At 46.4% G+C, this 19553-nt stretch overlaps 1 protein-coding gene across 2 annotated transcripts; it reads right to left on the reverse strand.

Annotated features, from left to right (window-relative positions):
• Positions 1-1367: 1367 nt before the first annotated feature.
• On the reverse strand, positions 1368-17005 carry LOC131556777 (ras association domain-containing protein 6-like). 2 transcript variants are annotated; one of them, XM_058803630.1, is made up of 11 exons: positions 16957-17005; positions 12483-12572; positions 8362-8440; positions 7849-7997; positions 5942-6033; positions 5332-5516; positions 5127-5228; positions 4028-4079; positions 3394-3512; positions 3210-3307; positions 1368-2500 (listed from the first exon to the last, which is right to left on the reverse strand). In XM_058803630.1, the coding sequence occupies exons 2-11, from the start codon at positions 12551-12553 to the stop codon at positions 2425-2427; spliced, it is 1023 nt and encodes a 340-aa protein (XP_058659613.1). In that variant the 5' UTR covers positions 12554-12572; positions 16957-17005; the 3' UTR covers positions 1368-2424. The 2 variants fall into 2 exon arrangements, with proteins under 2 accessions (XP_058659613.1, XP_058659612.1); XM_058803629.1 differs by having other exon boundaries at positions 7849-8000; positions 16957-17000.
• Positions 17006-19553: the final 2548 nt, after the last annotated feature.

Raw genomic sequence — 19553 nt, forward strand, 5'->3', positions numbered from 1 at the left:
CAACAGCCGAGTGCGGCCGAGAACAGCAGAGCGTACCCGAAGGGCCGACTCTGGCCGCGATTTGCCGAATCGATCCGAGTTTAGCTGAGGTGAACTGAACGGAACGGGACGGAACCGCGTTCAGCCGAACGGAGCTAGATAAGCGGAACCGAACTAGGTAAGCCGAACCAAGGCGAGATCAGCGGAACCGTCCTGAACATTACGGGGTCGGTCGAACCGAACCGAGCTGAGCTCCAAATGCAGCGAGCGGCTCCGAGTTCAGCCGAACCGAGCCGAGCTCGGCCGAACCCGGCCTGCTGCTCTCGTGCCCATTAATTAGCGCGAGTGCAGCCACAGCCTAATGAGCACTGAACGTGTCACAGACACACCAGCCACCCTCCTGACACTGATGCTCCCAGGGATTTTCCTTTTTCCAGGGTCCAGAACTCACCCAAAGGAGTGAGAAAATGCTGTCGGCATAAGGAGCTGCACAGTTCTTGGCAAGGTCCTCGCTGGACAAGTGACACAAAGGGCACAGGGAGCATTTAAAGCAAACCAAGTGACAAAAAGCCACCTTTAGGTCTGAGAGAGGCTGAATTCCTGTAAGGAAATCCACTGAACAATAAGCTAAGTGATGGAAATTCAGGATTTGGCTGTGGTATGAAATGTTATCATCTTATCCCAAATAGTCACAGAACAAGATAAAGAGAGGCATTTTAAATCCTAAGCTTATGAAGTCTAAGTGCAAATGAGATCAAATGCACAAATTCAGGTAAGATATGGACTGTAATCACTGTTTCTGTGGTTAATGGTTCATGTTCGAACCTGAGTGACCTCCCTCTCCTCTGTCACCTGGGTGTCCTTGCTGTGTTTCCTTGAGTGTCCCAGAATACTTTGGAAGAGATTCTTCCCCTGCTCCTGCCTGCTTTTGGCAGAAATGTTTCATTTAGACAGCACAGCACTCACAAAGAACCAGCCCCGCAGGAGTCACAGCACCATTGCCCTCACCCTGAAATCCTGGCCAACAGCACCAGCTCTGTGCCCTATTCCCACACTTCTGTCTGCCCAAAGTTTTCAGTCCCAATTCAGCAAGACAAGAGAATTGAAAAGTATTCAAGTCTTGAACATCAGATGGTGACAAAAACGGCCTATTTAATTCCTACCTCTTAACCATGAGTTATTGTTATTTCTGCCCTTTGTGCTCCCTTGTCCCTACCCATTCTCCTGGGCAGGATTATAAACTTTACTTTGAAATAACACACTTGCTGCAACCTGAGGAGCTTCAATATCAGCACCTTGACCTTCATTTTCTGAATTCTCATCCCAGTAACAGGATTTTGGGCAGTGTAAAGTTTTACAATTTGATTTACTCCATACAATTTCGAGGCCACATATTCTGCACATCCCTTTCCTCCCTCACAAGCATTTGTTACCTGCATGAGACAAAGGCAGTGAGGTAAGGCACAGACACCAGGTAAAGACAACCAGGTAGTGCAGGAGGACAAGGAGCTGTGCACAGCTTTATTTTATTTACATCTCTGTAACTGGAGCTCTAAGATGGAGCACAGCTCAGCCAGGAAGGACCTGGCAGGGGCTGCAGTGCCCTGCGTGGGGCTGGGCTGGAGCCAAACTGCATCCCTGGGGCGGCCGTGGGCCCAGCCCTCCCTGGCTGTGACACGCGGCCTCTCACTGAGCACCTCCATTCCCTGTCAAACAGTACACTCAGGAAGGAACACAATCAGCAATTCCAACTACAGAAACCACTGAGGTGCCTTTCAGGACCCCACAGTGTTCAGTCAGTTCTTACTTTGCAGTGCACGAGGTATTTCAGCAATAAATTCCCTGTCATTGCTAAGAGCTCAGCAGCTCCTCAGTGGGAGGGTTTCCAGTTATGTTTTTCTAACAGCAGCTCAAAGCTTAAGCAGTTTCAGCATCCACCAGCCTGAAGCCCGTGGATTTCAGGCATCTTGCATGGATGTTTTATAACTTAAATGGAAATCCTACCTGCAGTCTTAAATACATAAATATCTTCTGCCACTTGGCTCTACTGAAAAGCTTTCTGCTGATATAACACAACATTTCTTTAACAGAGGGATAACCACATTCCTAGTTTGCACATTTTCTATCAGCACATTGGTTATTGCAGCAATTTTCTATGCCAGCCTCTTGGTGCCAGGTCACACGTCAGCAGGATTTAAAGCCTTGGGCTTTTCAGGGGAGTTTTTGCCCAAGTTCCAAGTCAGAGCCAGCATCTGCAGTTTGGGCAATGTGCATCTCCGTGGGCGCTTGCAGCCCGCACCCCAGCGCTGCAGGGGTTAATGGTGAGGGGACACTTCTCCCACGGGGCACTGTCACTGCTCAGTCCCAGCCCAGAAGGCAGCAGGACTGTCCTTCAGCAGCCCAGGCGTTCCAGGGACATTCCCAGTGCTCTCCAGGGCCGTCCCCTCACACCGTGGTCTCTGTTTTCTGAACGCTCCGACTGCGCAGGTGCTGCTGGATCAGCCTCTTCTCTCGTGTGTACCTGAGAGGGAGAAGGCATTGAAACAACCTCTGCAAACCTTCAGCACAAATTCCAACCAGCTGCTCACATGTGGGTCCATTCCCAACCTTTGTGGCCCTGTCCCACTTTCCCAATGCAGGCAAGTCTGGTATTTTCTAAATGTTTCCTGACACTTGGATTCAAGGTGATTATCAGCCCATCGTGCAGTAACAGATCTGTGGCTGCTGCAGCCTCTTGGTGCTCCTGGACTCAGGAGAGGCTTACAAATATGGCACTCCTCTGGCTTGTACCTGTGGGACAATCTCCCTTTTTGCCAGGGGCATTTCCATCACTCACCTCAAGTTTTAAGGCGACATCAGGCAGTGATGCGGCTGAAATGCTACAGAACCAAAATGGTACTACGTGTGGTACTGCATTTACCCTTTCCAAGGGAACAGCAGCAAGTACCGACCGAGACAGTTGAAAGCCCAGAAAGCAAACAGCAAACAAAATAAAGAGAAGTTACCTGAAGGTCCAAATTTTCTGAAGACCCTACTCTGTGTGTAGTCAATGTTAATTATGGAATCTTTAAGAGCAGCAGGATAGGGAAAGGATTACAAACCCTCCCAATCCCTCCAGCCTTCCCGTCACAGTGTTCCACCTGTACTCTGCTACATTCATATCTTCTCCTCATGAGCCAATTGTACAGATTGCCCTGGACTCTGTGACACCTCATTCTGTGTCTGTTTACCTTGCAGTTGTCTGTTGAATCTCCTGCTTCTCCTCTTCATTTATTCTGTGCAGAATGGATTCCAAGAAGGGAAGATGGAATGAAATGTACTGAGCCACCTACCAAGGAGAAGACAAGAAAGGCACTGCTGACTGTGGTCACCGAGGAAAACTCCACGAGCTATGAGAAGTGAGGATATACATACATCACTGCTGATCTCTTCCACGTCCCTATCCATGAGAAAGAACTTGGCAACCTTCTCAGAGGGCCCCTGCAGCAGCCTGTGCAGCAAGGGAACATCTCTACTCCTCAGCTGCTTCTTTTCTGGAATGTATAAGCAGTGTCACAAAACACAGAACCAGCCACAGGGGCTCCATCTACCACCTGCAGTCACGAGCCTTTTTACCTGACGAGGATCCCATACTGACTTGAGTGCAATGACCAGATACCCAACAGGTCCCTGATGTTGTGCCATTTAAAATACCTTCTCCCCCAGTTCCCTCCTATTCTCTCAAGTGTTCCCTTTAATAAAGATCAAATCTCCCTTTTCCTGGAAAAGTAAACTGCTATGGAAGTAACCTTTTTCCACTGACCAGTGAGTACATTGAACTCAGCATATGCAATGCAAACTGTCAGCTGAAATACACACAATTATTCAGCTTTTTCTCTCCAGAGGAGACATCTCTGAAGGGTCCCTGAGAAGGCAAAATGCCACAGCACACACACAGTGCACAAACAAGGACAGAGGCCTGGCACAAGTCCTGTTACTCCAAGGGACACATTCCACACACACAGACAATGATCAGAGCTGAAGTGCTCAGGCACAGTGGCTGGCTTACCTCCAGATGCATGGATAACGTAAAGTGCAAATTCATGGGGGCTGTTTTCTATCTGTGAAAAAAAAAGAAATTCCATTCAGACTCACAGACCTTCCCAGCACTTCCCTCTCAGCACATTTTCCCTGTGTGTCTCAGCTCAGAGATTTGGATCAAAGCCTGAGACAGGGATCCTGTCTGTACAAGAGCTAAAGATAGTGGATCTGCATAAGGCCGAAAGCTGTGCTGCCACGTTCACTGTCCCTGGGCCAGCCCTAACCATTGTGTTCCCATGTGCCCAAACCAGTAACACACTGCAAACCCAGATCTGTCCTGCCTGCTTTCCTTGCAGCATCCTTAACTGCTTCCTAGAGCTTATTCTCCCCTCACACGTAGATCTGCTGTTTGTGCTGCCATCAAGGTAAACCTCTGTGACCTACCCTCGTGCCTGACAGCCACATTCAGAGAACAGCACAGCTTTTGAACACCTTCTTTGCAATGTATTCCCTACAACTCTACTCCCTGCTCTGTAATTCCCTTCCTTGCTACTCCTAGAAGTTGTTTTCCTTCCAAGACACTCACAAGTCTTACTAACCACACAAAGTAATTCTGCAATAGTGAAGTCTCCAGACAAGTTAAAAGGGAAGTTCAAGACCATTAAAGTATAAATTAAACACTAAGCAGCCATGAAAAATCAAGATATTTGAGAAATATCAGCAGTAAGGGCAAAGCTACTTCTGACCACATACGACATTGTTGGTGGGAGATGGTTCCAAGGAAATTTAAAAAAAAAAAGTAGTTTCAGGCAGCATGGCACTGGCCTCGAGCAGTACTTACAGCTGTAACCTTCCCATCTTCCCACATGCCCGGCTCCCAGGGAGAGCCGGTCCCAGACCGGCGCTGGGATAATCGCTGCTGTTTCAGGCGAGCCGCAGTTCCGGGGCTGTCCGCGGGAGGGCAGCACCGCCAGGGTTAAAATTGTCCATCTGGGTTTTTTTACACTCCGCTCCATGCACTGTCCTCGCCCAGCTATTCCACATCTTTCCCGCAGTGCTGGGGGGAGTGCACATGGGAATGAACGCTTCCAGAACACGGCCACGCTTCCTCCTGCCAGCAGACTTACCTTAAACTTCCGAAGCAACTGCTCTATCACTTGTCTGGTTCTCATCTGGCTGTTGATTCTTATTTTGGTTTCTGACCCAAAAGCCGGAGTGAAAACGGACGTCTGGGAACAAAAGCAGCCACACCACGGCCTGAGCCTGAGGCACACCTCACTGGGCAGGGCTCCCTGTCCCTCAGGTGACAAAGCCAAGCCTAAAATTTCCTACCTCGTGGTTGTAGAAGTGGCCATTGATAGAGAACCTGTGAGTTTCTACTTCTGTCCTGGCGATGGTGGGGAGCTTGGTCCTCCTGCGCACGGCCGTGGCATCGCTGTTGGTGCGGGGCAGGGTGGCACAGTCGAGCTCCTGCTCCCTCCTGGACCTGAGAGTGTGACTTTCATAGCATGGATAACCTGGACAGAAGAGAACCACGCGTCCTGTGCAGCTGCCAGCACCCCAGAGGAGGGAGGCTCTCAGTGAGGGGCTTCATTTACTGTTTACTATTTATTATTTTTGGGGGGGTGGAGCAGGAAAGGAACAAGGCAGAGGCATACGATGAAGAACAGGCTGCTTGCAGGGGTTGCAGTTTGCTGATTTGCTCCCTTGGGAATGATTTCTTGGATGAAAGCACAGCTCATTGCCACTGGCTGTTCACCAAGTCACCTGCACAGCCCTAAGCAGCCCTAGGTGGGTGTTTCCCCAGCTTGCAGGGCATGTGACACACAGCAAAGAGATTTCCCTTAGCTGGCAGGGAAGGGCTGATGTGTGTGAGGGGCCTTTTGCACTGTCACAGAACACAGAATTTTAACCTGGTTAACCTGAGAGCACCGACACTAACTTTGCTTGAGGTCTGGCTGCTCCTCGGTAGATTTCAGTGTGTCCCCACTAATGTGATGGAGGTCATCAAACTCTCCCCAGCGAGTCATTCCCCTGAAAGACAAACACAGAGTTACCATTGACTGCTCCTCAGTAACTCAGTGACTGCAGTTTATCCTGTGCCCGGGGGTCATGTCATATATTCCTATCCCTGCTCAACATACAGACTTCAGCATGGTAATTTTAGTTTAAGTCATAACAACTTCATATTAAAATATGGTATGACCAGGGATCCCAAATGTAACACATCCAATGTAAAACCTGTTGAACATCAACCAGGACACAACCTAAACAACTTGCAGTAATTCCTGATCTGTTTTACAGCAACATCCTGGATTAATCACACTCAGACTACCAGGCAAGCACACAAAACACACATATTGTGGTTTAATAATTACAGAACAGAGTTACACAGGTTACACTTATGCTGTCCAAACCAGCTATGTATGAGAGCAGGAAGTTCCATCCAGTCTTTCAGATGTCAATATTAAATCATGCTAACTCAAACGCTAACTCAAACTTATGCCCAAACTCTTCAGCATAAGGTCTTCATCCAGTTATTGCTCTGATTGAGAATAAACCAGATTGTAGTGCAATATTAAAAATTAATTTCATATGTATATATATATATATATATATATATATATATATATATATATATATATATATGTATGTATTCCCAACAATACTCAGCTAGCCCCAACTTACATGCCAAACAAGATCTTGGTTGTATTGCACACATTTACCAAGTTCCTTTAAGATCAGACAGCCAAGCTGCTCTGCACACCTTAAAGCATGTCAGGGCAGCCCCACGTTTCTGGGATCATGAGTGAATGTTTACTTTAGCATACAGATTTCCACCAGCCAGAAGATTTTTAAGAATTGCCCTGCAGGCCATGTGCACCCCACACCAGCAGACCTGGTTGAGGTAAACTGAGAGCCAGATTTGCCTAAAACTCAGGTTCTTTCCTAGTTACTCCTGTCAAAATTCATCCCTGAATTTCAGCAGCCAGAGATGGGGAAGAAGACTTTACTGGAACTCTGTAGCTTCAAAGGTGGCAGAATTAAATCCCCAGTTCAGTTCCAACATGCCTCACATGCAACCTAAGACAATAAGTCATAAGAAAAATAAACTCTGCAGTACTCAATTTATCAGGGAGTCATTCAGGGTGAACATTGGCTCTGTCTCTGTATCACAAGATTCAGATTCAGCTCATCAAATTCACCAACCAAGGCTGGGGAAACAGCGTACAAAACAAGGGAAAAGTACACGGAGTACCTGTATCAGCTGAGCACAACACACTGGGATATAAAATGTCATTTTATGGAACAGCTGGTCTGTGAGTATTTTAAGGGGTTTTTAGACCAAATTTTGCACAGACAAAGCCAGTATCCATTCCCTCACTTGAACTTCACCTGAGCAGCAATGGTTGCAGACCTCACATACCTGTAAGCTGGGACAGACAATCCCTCAGCACTACCCACCAGATTCTGGCTTCATGCTCTAGTGTGTGCACCAACATGAGGCCTCTCAGGGGCTACCAGTATCAGGTGCACATGGAAACACAGGGGAATTGTTTGGCTCTTTTCCTATACATTTATATACACCAATTTCCCAGTCCTTGTATAGGAATTGTCAGTTCCCATGAAAAAGAGCAGCCTCCTTCCAGATCCTCAGGCTGAGGGCCAAACAAAGGTGCTACAAACACACACCTTCCAGCCCAGCAGAGGCTGCTCAAAGGCTCTGCTGTCCAGCAACCACCACGGCCTTGGGGAATCTGGGATATCCAGGGCAGCCAGCCACAGCCATTGAAGCCACAATACAAGCTATCTTGCATGCTAGCCTCCCTAGGGAAGTCCATCCATTACCTTTTACTGGGGAAAAAGCCCACATTCTCTGTTGACTTCAGGGTTACAAAAGAGGGTATTTGCTTCTCATCTTGAATCTTTAATCTGATAGGATGCTGCACGCCCCAGAATATCGACAGGATTCCTTCAATGAAGGGGGTGCTTCCTTCCTGCTGGAGAAAAACAGGGAAATACTCAGTGCTGCATAATAATGGAGTAAAAATAATCAACTAATAATAACCTGTCTCCCCTCAAAGTAACAGGACTAAAATGAAATCTCTGAGGCTGGCACAGCCCTGGAACAGATTACCTGGAGAATGTGTAACCTCAGTTTTGAGCAATTTCCAAAACAGCCAAAGCTGCAGGCTGACCTGATCAGTTCAGGAAACCAGTTCTGGTTTATTACATTAGATGGAACCTGTCGTGCAATAACAACACCACAGCGAGTGGAGCTGGAGTCCAGTGCTGTGACGAGAAGGGAGCACTAATTTGTGATATCCAGATTAGTGGAGTTTCTCACCCCTAAATCCTTACCTGCTTGTATGACAGTTGCAGATTCTCTTGATCTGAATAGTAAGAGTTATAATTCCTCAGAAGAGAACTGAGCTGCTCTCTAGAATGAAGATCACAATGAAAAAGAAATGTTTTTAACATCTCTGTAAAATGCAGGTGGTACATGGCAGGGTAACACCCCGTAACTGTGCTACCCTCTGCACCCTTGTATAGGTTTATTAATGATCCATACATCATTTTCTGAGAGAAAAGTTTTGCCAGGTTACTGGGTTGCTCATAAGTTGCTCCTTTAATGACCCAGAGGAAATTAATTAGTCAGCCTCACATGACATTAATAATGCTGCCCCAGCATAGCTTGTACTTTGCACCTCTGTAGCAGTCATGAGGAGGAAGCAAACAGAACAACATCCCCATGCACCAGTGCTGCACGTTGCTTTAACTAGGCTGCACTTTGTTTTCCTTACATGCTGGCTTCCATTCAGTCCTCATACTGCTGCAGATACTTTTCCTATCTCCAAACATCTACAGGGTGTCTAACATTTCTATTTCCCTCTGTCTGAAACAAAACAGCTTTGCACCATGTCTTTGCTGAGAGGAGAAAGGAAGGAGATGAGGAGAACCTCTGCCAAGAACAAGGAGCCATGGAGACAAAGCCAGCTGCAGCTCAGGCTGTGGAGGGCTGAGCAATGACAGAATTATTGAAATGCATTTAGAGGCCATGAGAATGAAACACTCTTCCCCACACCATTTAAAGATGGCTCAGACTGTAATTCAGGCAAGCAATTCCCAGCAGCAGAGGTGGTTAACCATGGGGAACAACTGCATTGAACTGTACAAATCCTTCCTTGTGGACTAAGGATTACAATGGTTTCATGTCCTGCCTCGCAGTGAGGTGTGAGGACACTGAGTTTGTTTCCAAATACTGCCTGTTATTTCCATGTTTGTGGGAGCTGTTGGAACAGCAGGCCCACAGATGGAACACACAGCACCTGCAAACTCTGCAGCACACGTTCCTTAGAGAGCTGCTGGAGCTGTTCACAACTCATGTACCATCAGAAACATTATTAAAATTCCTCCACAAATTTTAAATAAAGAAGTGCCTCAGAGAACTGACAGCTCAGCATGGGGACAGGCCCCAGGAATGTGGCTTTCCCCAGGGCCCAGGTGTGCACACACCAGAGAGGAACCAAGGACAGCCAGGAGGGCAGGTAACACGTCCAGGCTGTGCTTGGGGCACATGGCCAAGCAGAGATGAACGTGGAGAGCTTTCCCTGGCACACCTATCCCTCCCTCTCCACTTAATAAACAGGACAGTGTCCTATTGCTTCAGACAGCCTTTTCCCATGGTGAGAAGGGAAAAGATCAACTGGGCTTTTACCTAGCAGGTAACACGAAGACAGGGGCTGCAGCACTAAACTCAAGGTTCATTGCAATCCCTGCTAATTTTGTGGATGTAAATTATTTATTTTACATTATTGCAATCCCACACACAAAAAATATTTTTAACTAGTTTTATTAACTGGATTCTAAACAAGGATTCTCAACATTAACTTACTTTGTTCTTTAATCCTCATAATACTGGTGGCAAAAGTCCTTCTTTGCACTGGGTTGAGATAGCTCATTCCAGGTTCTTTGTGTCTCTGTGAGGGACCACATTCAGGCCATCCCACCAAAAGGGAATGCAAGGAGGTTTGGATGTGAATCAGAAGCAAGCCCAGCTCTCATCACAGAACTGGCTACAGACAAATGAAAGCAAGATGAAGCACGCCTTGGCCTTGTACACGGGCAAGCTCCAGATGCAGCTCAGGATTACCAGGCAAGTAGGAGATAGATCTGCAGTTCTGTCTGACAGATGTTGTGACAGACCTGCTGGTCCTGCTCCAGAGGTGCTTCAAACTCAAGTCTCTGCACTTCACAGCATTTGGCAATCATTTATTGACAGCTGTTATCTCACAGGTTTTTTCCAAGTAGGAAGTTGGGAAGGTGAGCTCCCTGAAGATGGATTAGAAATACTTAAGGACTTGGGGCACACTCTGAGGTTCACCTATTACTCTCAGTCCACGGTGAATGCAAAGGAAAATAAAATCATAGACTAACAGCAGTTAGTGGTCTGGTAAGGGTCATCTCTGAAACAGGTTCTGTTTCTCAGAGCAAGCCCTCAAGATTTCCACAGAGTTTCTTGCCTTCTCTAGAAAAACTTGCCATTACCTTCCTCAGGAGTTTGCATAAGTAGGTCTTTCAGGTTTCAGCCTTGCATTAGTGCAACCAACAGTGACAAACCACACAAGCAATTAGAAAAGCCCTGAGGGAGAGACTACCAGCAGCTCACTCTGACTTGTTTGTCCTTGTGTAGTAGAAACATAAGAGAAAAAAAACATTTTCCTTCTTTTTGCCCTATAAGGGAATTTGTACACCAGCCCAGTTCCAGGAGTGGCCTTACTGTAACACGTCTTCCTGCTGCCCTAACCTAGAGACAGATGCCATCTCTGCTGAGTTTGGTGTCTGGAAAATCAGCAGCTGTTGTGACAACAGCCAAAAACAGCCATAAACAGAAACCAAAGCCAAGTAACTGGCAGAACAACTCAGCCCAAAAACATAACATGCACTGCAGATTCACCACTTTATCCAATAGTAGCAAATGCAGGATACAAAGGAGCTGCAATGTCAAGTGCCCCAGTGGTGAACCACAACAGAGCCCAGGCTGCTCTCTGGAAACACTAAACCAGGACAGCTCACCTGTGCTCTCTCCTGCCCAAGCCCTACACACAATCCCTGAATATTTATGGCAGTTTTGCTGGAGAGGCAGCAGTTCAGCCAGCCAAATCATCCCACAACCTTTGGTCAGCCTTTTGATCCAGCCATTGTGCAATTCCCAAACAGCAAGCTTGCCCCATCAGCAAGATTGCAGGATAGACCTGGAAGAGAAGCAGTGCAACAGCAGATTCAAGGCAGAGATGAGGGATGACAGCCTGGAAATTGCATTGGAAGCAAGCCTGAGTGCATATGGAATGTCAGTGGTTCTTGAAACACTTATTTCCCTTGATGCAAGGTGAAGAAAGTTTAAACCATGGCTGTCATGCAGAAAGGTCTCAACTGGGATGCACATTTCACCACAGGAACAGGCAAGTACATAGAGGAATAAAGCCCCAAAGACTCTGGTTCACCTGGTACATTTCCAAAGGCTTCTGCATGCCAAGTTTACACACATGAATTACCTCTGACACAAAAGCACTGTGTCCCAAACTAACGGCAGCATAAAGGGAACAACTCTTGAAGAGAAAGGGAGTGATGCATCTGCTGCCTTTGTGCTCTGGGCAAATCCCTGACAGCCTTCCTTGGAAAGGGAGAAACCAGCATTGCCCAGGCCACACAGGAAAGTATCAGGAGTCAGGAACAGATCTCTCCTGCAGCACAATAAATTGCATTGCAGACCCATCCCTGGCTGAATCCACAGGTAGTTTCTTTCCCATGGGAGGACTAAGAGCCATGGAAGTGAAGAAGGGGGAGAGAAGAGAGGCTCCTTCCAGCTCCTGCACTCTTGTCACTAGGCAAAAAACAATTCCCTAAGAAAGAGGATGGAGCTAAAGGCCAGGTAGCTCAGAGTTTGGGCCAGCAGTAGGAAAAACTCCTCCCAGGGAGACTGAACTGTGGAAAAGCATGCCACAAATGACAGTTAGACTGCAATTCTGAGCTTTTTCTACAAGTAGGTGAAAGAGACACTTCCTCTGACCACAGCAGGGAGCTAGCAGCCCAAAATTCTTTCTGCACAGATACACTGCCATCCAGGGCTGCCAAAACCCAGGCTGCAGACAAGCTGAGCTCAACTCTGGAACTTAGGATAAATTTCAACAGATTGCCAAGACAAGAAGGTCTTCTTCCTTAACTTGTAATTTTATTTCAGAATCCTCTAGAGGGGCTGTTCTCCTTAAGGAACAAATTCCACAGACTCTAAGGCTTAATGCTCTGTTCTTTTGATTCCATGTGAAGGCCATCTCCACTCTGTAGACAGCTTAAACGAAGTGGTAGGGATTGCTGTGGCTACAGACTCAGCTGTCTACAGGATCCCCTGTCAAGGAATACATGTGGAATCACTTGAAAGAAAGCAGCAAACTCATTAAATATTCAGGGTTTTAATATTTTACCTGGTTACAAACTTCTCTTCATTGATGAAAACAGAAGGCAGATGCTGTCCCTTCATAGTCACTTTCTTCATTTACTCAGAAGAGATGAATCTAAGCAAAAGGTGAAAAAAAAGTAAATACATCCACTACTGCTACTACAAAAGATGGAATAGTAATCAGGCACAAAGCTTTAGTTGGCTGAGTGACACAGGCTGGGACAGTCAAGCTGAGGGCTCACTACACCATATTTTGACTACTTCATACTTAGCCTTAATACCCAAGTATTTGCCACTCATAGTAAAAAAAGCCATATGCCATTCCCATCAAGTGTATAACAGCACCTTAAATCCCAAGCATTAGATCTACCAGGACTTTCTCAAGCAGTTTTAGGATTTGTTCAACTCCAGGATTATGCTTGAGTTGTTAGCAGTCTGAGATACTGGCCAGGATCCATGTGTCCACTATGGACAGACCATGACCCAGGGACAGCAAAACACTGCGACTCTGACAACCACCCCATCCAGATTCCTAAAACTAGGCAAGGGAAGGAGTGGTGATGGTTAGCAGTGTCCTGCAGCACACAAAGAAAGCAAAGAGAGAACAAGACAGTAATTTCAGGGAGGTAGCAGTACAATTTACAGGTTTCCACACTGGGATTCAAGCCTGTTATGCAGGCAATGAGCCAGAGCCACGAGACTTCAACAATGCATTCCTCAATAAACTTAATTATGGAGTCTAGGCTCTTTCCTTCACCCTCAGGTACTAGAATAAAAGGAAGACTGAGGAGTTAACTGAACAAGTGGCATCACACATGGCTGGGGAAAAAAACCTCAGAGAATCCCATGAAAAGCAGTAACATCTCCAAAGACTGCACTGGAAGTTGATCATTCCACTTCCATTTCTCTTATTTGGGTAAGATGACACAGGAATTTGACTCACAGCACTCGATGTCCATTGTCCCTTATGCCAGGGGATTGACTTGAATCTGATTTCAGACTGCATTGGATAGGGCCTGGTCAAAGATGTCTGAAAAGTGGTTGATTGTCTATAGTCCCCATGACAAGCAGCCTTCCAAAAACTGATTTAGGGAACATTCAACCTTGAACAGATCATGGCTGGGCAAAGAGTAAACACCTCACCTCTGTATACTGCACTACTGAGCTGCTTTTTTAGATGCCACCTATTTTCCAAAATCATAGATAAATAGTTTCTAAAAAACAACATATGTGGACAAGTGAGACGTTTTGCATATAAAAAACCCATGACATTCACCCTACAAAATATATAGGAAGTAATTTCATAACCCCTAAAACCAGGGTGCACTACCAAAATGAGCTTTACCTGAGCAGGTGGTGTTTCTAGCAGTGCTCTGTCAGGAGCTCACTAAAAGGAGGAGCAGTCCCTTTGTCCTTTGGGTGACATCCATCAAGACAAAAACATACCTGCAAGCCAAACAAGCCCAGGGACTTCTGTGCAGACATGAGTTGTGTGTGAAGAATACACTGCTATATACCACTGCTTGGGTTTTCCCTCCAAAATGACTTCAGTAACCACTGACCACACCTTGAAATCTGATTTTATGGGATTTACTTAAGACCTCTAAGTGAAGCAGCTGCCTGTGTCAGTGTAATTTCAAGCCCTTTTTACAAGATGCAGAGGAGTTTATGTATTTTGGCACCTGAATAACTGAACGTACACCTCAGCACCTGTCAGGAAACAAGATGTTAAGAGCAGTAGATGGCCAAGTCACCTCTATTAACTAGAGCAGTGACACTGGAGAGCTCCAGCACTGCTTCACTGCTTGTGGCTGCACTCTTTTCTACACTGTTTGGCCTTAAAATGATTCCTCTGAAGGAAAAAGCTGATCTCTGCATATAGAGAGAAGTGACTTTTACATACACACACACAAGAGAGATGAACACGGTGTTTTGCTATGCACTGGATGGCTCCTAGTAAATTATTTGCCTTAAATACCCCAAACAGATTTTAAATCAGCCAGGTGCCATTAAAATGCTGAAAATAAAACTAACTGGAAGAATGGGTGGTGATGGGGACAATTCTTCACCAAAGCCCTTCTTTCCCTCACAGCTGCATTATCCAGGACAGAGCCTTCTCTGCTGTGGCTGGGGGAGAAGCACAACTCCCACTTTCTCCTCAGTTATGTGACCTGCTGTGCTTATCAGCCTGGCACCAAACACTTCCACAGCACCAGCTCACTGCAGAGGTGAACCTCTTCTCCCTAGACCCTTCCCATGGGCACATTCTGGCTTATTTTTAGCCAAGACCCAAACCTGTGGGCTGCCATGGCTCAGTGCCTTCCCCAGCAGCAGTACCTGACACAACAGATGCCAGGATGTTTGCACTGGCGCTCCCTAAACACACAAAGCTGGGACATTTCCCATCACCTCCTTTCTTTCCTGCTGCTTTCCATGCCATTTCCCTGCAGTCCTTTTGAGGAAGCAAACTGAAGTGAAATGCCTTTTCCACTGCTCCCTTTGATTTGAACTAACCAAACCATGCTGATTTTCCAGCCACTCCAGCCATATCTGCCTGTGCCATTTATCCAAAGCCATCTCCTGACTTACTTGGTATCACACAGGTGTCTTTACCATTATGTTAAACTGGATTAGAAGGGCAGAATTTCCTCAGGTAGGTTAGGAAAGTGGGATCTTGGCTGGACTAAACTGCTGGCCTGAGACCTAGCCAAGTAGAAACCTAATGCTTGGAAGAAGACTGACTGAAGCCTGAAATATGTAGTGAAGGACAGAAAGGAAAGCAAAGGAAAAATCAGGAGGACATGAAAACTGGGGGAGCTGCAAACTGAGCATCTCTAGAGGAGGACTGCAACTATTGGAGGAGTCTAGGAAAAGCAAAGGGAAAACAGACCAGTGCACATTTCAAAGCTGCAAGAGCATCAGCACATCAGGGCACAAGGCAAATCTCACAAAGGTAATGAGCTGTACTTGCCTGTAAGATTCATATCTTACCTGAAATGGGTTTTTTTCCCTCTCAAAGAAAAAGTCCAAGTGTCAGTGCAGAGGCAGATAAGAGGACTTACTCCCTTTTATTCAGTACAGTGATATTTAAGTCATTTACTTAAGGGGACAGACCAGGCACAGTAGAGTGCAGGAATGACAAAGCAGAAGTTAAGAGCAAATGGCTACACAGATTTTTAGACAAGGATAAAAAAAGGCAGAAGCAGAGGAGGACAGGAAGGAGAGGGACACCCAGGATCCAGAACTGAGACAAGCAGGAGCAGCAAGGCAGCAGCTCAGTTTGTGGGAGAGCCTGGATGTGCTTTCTGGTGCATCCATATCTGAAGACAAGGCCGCAGAGTGCAGTGCACTGTGCAGAGCCTCTGCCCCTGCTAGAGAAACTGAAACCCCAAAGCTCAGCAAAGACCCCCAGGTATTTTAACCCAGCACTCCCCAAAGCTCTTCCAAACCCACAGGAAGACAGGATAGGGCAAATCTCTTCTATTTCTTTTACAGAAACCCAAGGCTCAGCTGCCTGTTAACTCAGCTATCCACTACACGCACATAAAATATTTTGTACACAGGCACAACACCATGTCCAGCTGAGTCATCTTCTAAACTCACAAGTGGCTGGTATTTAGCAAATTTTTCGATCCTGACTAGTTTCTATAAAGATGAATTTGAGATTTGTTCTGATAGATAAACTCAGTATCAGCAGAATAATTTTACTAGTCACATACACTAGTTGTGGGACTTCACATTCCCCTTTTTTGTTCTTTTTGTTTATGTTAGATATCCCTACCACCAAAGAAAAAAGTGGCAATTTAAAAAAAGTACTTATTCTGAACAACAGTATTTTCCCCACTAAAAAAAGGGGGCTTTGTTGTTTTTTTTTTTTCCTCGGGCTTTCAGATTTCTTCACACCTTATTTTAATAATTAGCTGTTCAGTACAGAGCATTAAGGGCACTCCTTGAGTACAAATCACAGCATAAGCCCTCTGCTCAGGCAGGCTCGGAATGGGATTTGACAAAACCAGCAGTAAACTGGATTATGTGAATATGGCCCCTTAACTTTCCCAGGCACGCCGCAGGACGCGCACACGCTCCCTCCCCTCGGGCATTGCCAGAGCGGGGCTCGCACACATCCCCTTCAAACACTGTGCTCCCCCATTTTAGGAGAAGTTACTTTGTGCCCGCAGCCGAGCGGCACGGGCCGTTTCCAGCCGCCGAAAAGAGCGCACAAGGCCACCGGTGTCGCTCCCCGGTCACTCCCGGAGCGAATGAAGGGCAAGGCGGGCTCCTGGCCACGGGCACAGGAGGAGCGGCACTACCTGTGACCGCCCGCCCAGCCTCAGCCGGCTCTCACACAGCCTTTGGGAACTCCTGTCCTTCGGGCATTTCTCCTTCCCCCGGGCACCCCCATGCCCCAGAGGAGTGTGCCCGGAGTTCGGGTGGCTGCAAGCACACCTCGCTTCCCCCGACAGCGCAGCACAGCTGCCCCAGCCGCCCTCGGCACTCACCTGGCCGGGCGATCCGAGCAGGAGAAGCGCAGCAGGAATCTCACATGCCTTTCCCTGAGCCGCGAATGGGGCATGGCAGCATGGCCAGCGCGGACAGCCGCCTCCGCTGCTGCTGCTGCTCGGGACCCACCGGGCTGGTAATTATTGTTTTGCTTAATAAACTGGGAATGCTGGAAGCCCAGGACACTCCCCGCACCTCGGTGCACGTCGGGAATATTTACCTACCACTTTCTCCAAGCGCTGACAGGAGCCCGCCCTTAGTCACGGTTCCACCTCCAGGAGGCTCCGGTTAACGCTTTAATCACTAACTTGACCAAGGGAGGCAACCTGCCGACTCCCTGGAATCGTCTGGTGGACATGCCATGAAACATCCTGCCCCCAAAACACTTGTTAGGCTTCTTCTGTTTCCTAATCCATCGGATAAAGCAGGCTTTCCCTCACATACATACATGCCCATCCTCAGTGCTTGGGGGAATAACTGGTACGACTCATCAGATCGTGCCCCAGTGTAGATACACAGATTTAGAATGTTATGACAAATTGTGACAGCACAGCTTGATCCCTTAACCCCACACAGTTCTTTTTGCTGAACTGTATAATACCCTTATGAACATTACTGGGCAAGAGCTGCATCTGTAGGAAGGAAAGCATGGCCTCTTGCTTTAATTGCTCAGCAGTAAATTGCATAAGCAGATGCTTAAGCTAGAAAAAAGAATTGAACCAAGACACACCTTCACCATTCCTACTATTTGCCCATCTGTTTCCAGCAAATAATTCATTCACCAGATCAACCCCAAAAGCAGAAGTTATTGGGCCACAGAGCGGAGCATGAAAAACGCCAAACCTGAATTTGCCTTCACACCCATATATTGCACTGATTCATATCAAGTTCCTTTTGTTTTATATAATTTGATGTTAGGGAGAGGCAGACCAGACTCAAATACTGAAATATTTGATTCCTGATCACATCCTGTCCTGTAGCATACTTCTGTCCAGAGACGGACACACTGCCAAACACACACCACAGCAAGCCTGGTGTTTGGGATTAAAGTTTGTGTTGCAGTTTCTGGCTTTGCACCTTGAAAATGTTGACACAAGGATTTAATTGCTATTTACAACATTGAGAGACGCTGAAAACAGGAGGGAGGCAGCACGCAAGGATTTTTAACTCAGTTCACAAGAGCATAGAAGCTCTGTGCTGGGGCTTGCAGCTTTGCACCAAGCTCAGTCTCTGGAGCTGCTCTGTCTCAAGTGGGACAGTTTAGCACAAACCCACACAGCTTCCCAACTGCTGTAAAACCAGAGGTTTGGTTTTTCCTCTCCCAACTTCAGGTACTTGAGTGTGCTGCCTGACGCTCTGGGATCAGAGAGCTGGAGCAGAGAGCAATAGCAGCCTGACTCCTTCAAGTCTCTAACCCAAGATAACATCAAATACCTGTTTTTGACAAGTCTGCCACCCTGCTGGACACTCACACTGTGAAGCTGTTGGGCACCAGGAGGTACCTGGGTATTTTTATAACTGAAGACCAGACAATTGACTTACAACAGCAAAATATGATGTTAACCCTCTCCTTCCCCCAAGGATAAATCAGGCTTCATCCTGACCCAAAACTTTTCAACTTAAAAAGCAAACAAAACCTCAGGTTTCTAGGGATAGTTCTTTTCTTTTTCCTTTTTTTTTTTTTTTTTTTAAGTTTATAACCAAGTTTTGAAAACCCAATGCTTAAAGTACTTAGATTCATGCAAAGATGTCACAGTAAGAAAGTAATACTATAAAGCAAAGAAACCTCTAATTGTAATAAAAAACTGCGGTTCTAATATCCAGTAACACCAGGTGTGTTGGTCCTTACCTTGGCCTGGGCAATGTGGCTCTGCTTTGTTTCTAGCTCTCTCTCACCCTTGAACTCTTCCTACCACTGGGCAAGTTCTGATCTCATCTGAGTCACACAAAATTACCTGGTGAGTACTTGGGAAGGACTGGTCACCGCAGGCTGGGAGCAGGTGTGGGGAGGGGAAACAAGTCCTCAGGGCCACAGAGCAGGAACTACTTTACTGTCACCTCCAAGAAACAGAAGGCTTTGATCTCTTTCATAGAAATTCAATCATCAATGCACAGAGACAATTATTTTTCCCTCTTTCATAATCAGCATAGTTTGCATGCCCTGAAAATCTAAGAACAAGTCACAGCTTGGTAATAATGTTTCACTTTTTGAGTGAAAGGTTAACAATAATTTCTTTAGAGCAGGCAGGGAATGTGATGATCCTCGAGTCTTTACAGACTTTGTTAAACTTCTGCTCCTTGCATGATTAATAACTAAGTAATTTTAGGTTAATAAGTAATTGGAAGTTGCAGTTGAGCTACTTCATGACTTGGCCTCCAACCATCAACAAACACACTGCTGAAGATAGAAGAGAACCTCTAACGGGAAAAACAGAGATTCCTGTTCTATTTTTGTAGTAGACAATCACAATAAGCAGGCTGCCATGGCAGCATCACACACACGTGCTGCACTTCAGTGGAAGGACTTTGATAAACACAAAATATTCCTTTGTTTCACAGTGAGAAGGAAAATCCCTAATCCTGTTTGCAAACACCT

The sequence above is a fragment of the Ammospiza caudacuta genome, chromosome 4 (genome assembly GCF_027887145.1).
Source record: "Ammospiza caudacuta isolate bAmmCau1 chromosome 4, bAmmCau1.pri, whole genome shotgun sequence".
NCBI lineage: Eukaryota > Metazoa > Chordata > Aves > Passeriformes > Passerellidae > Ammospiza > Ammospiza caudacuta.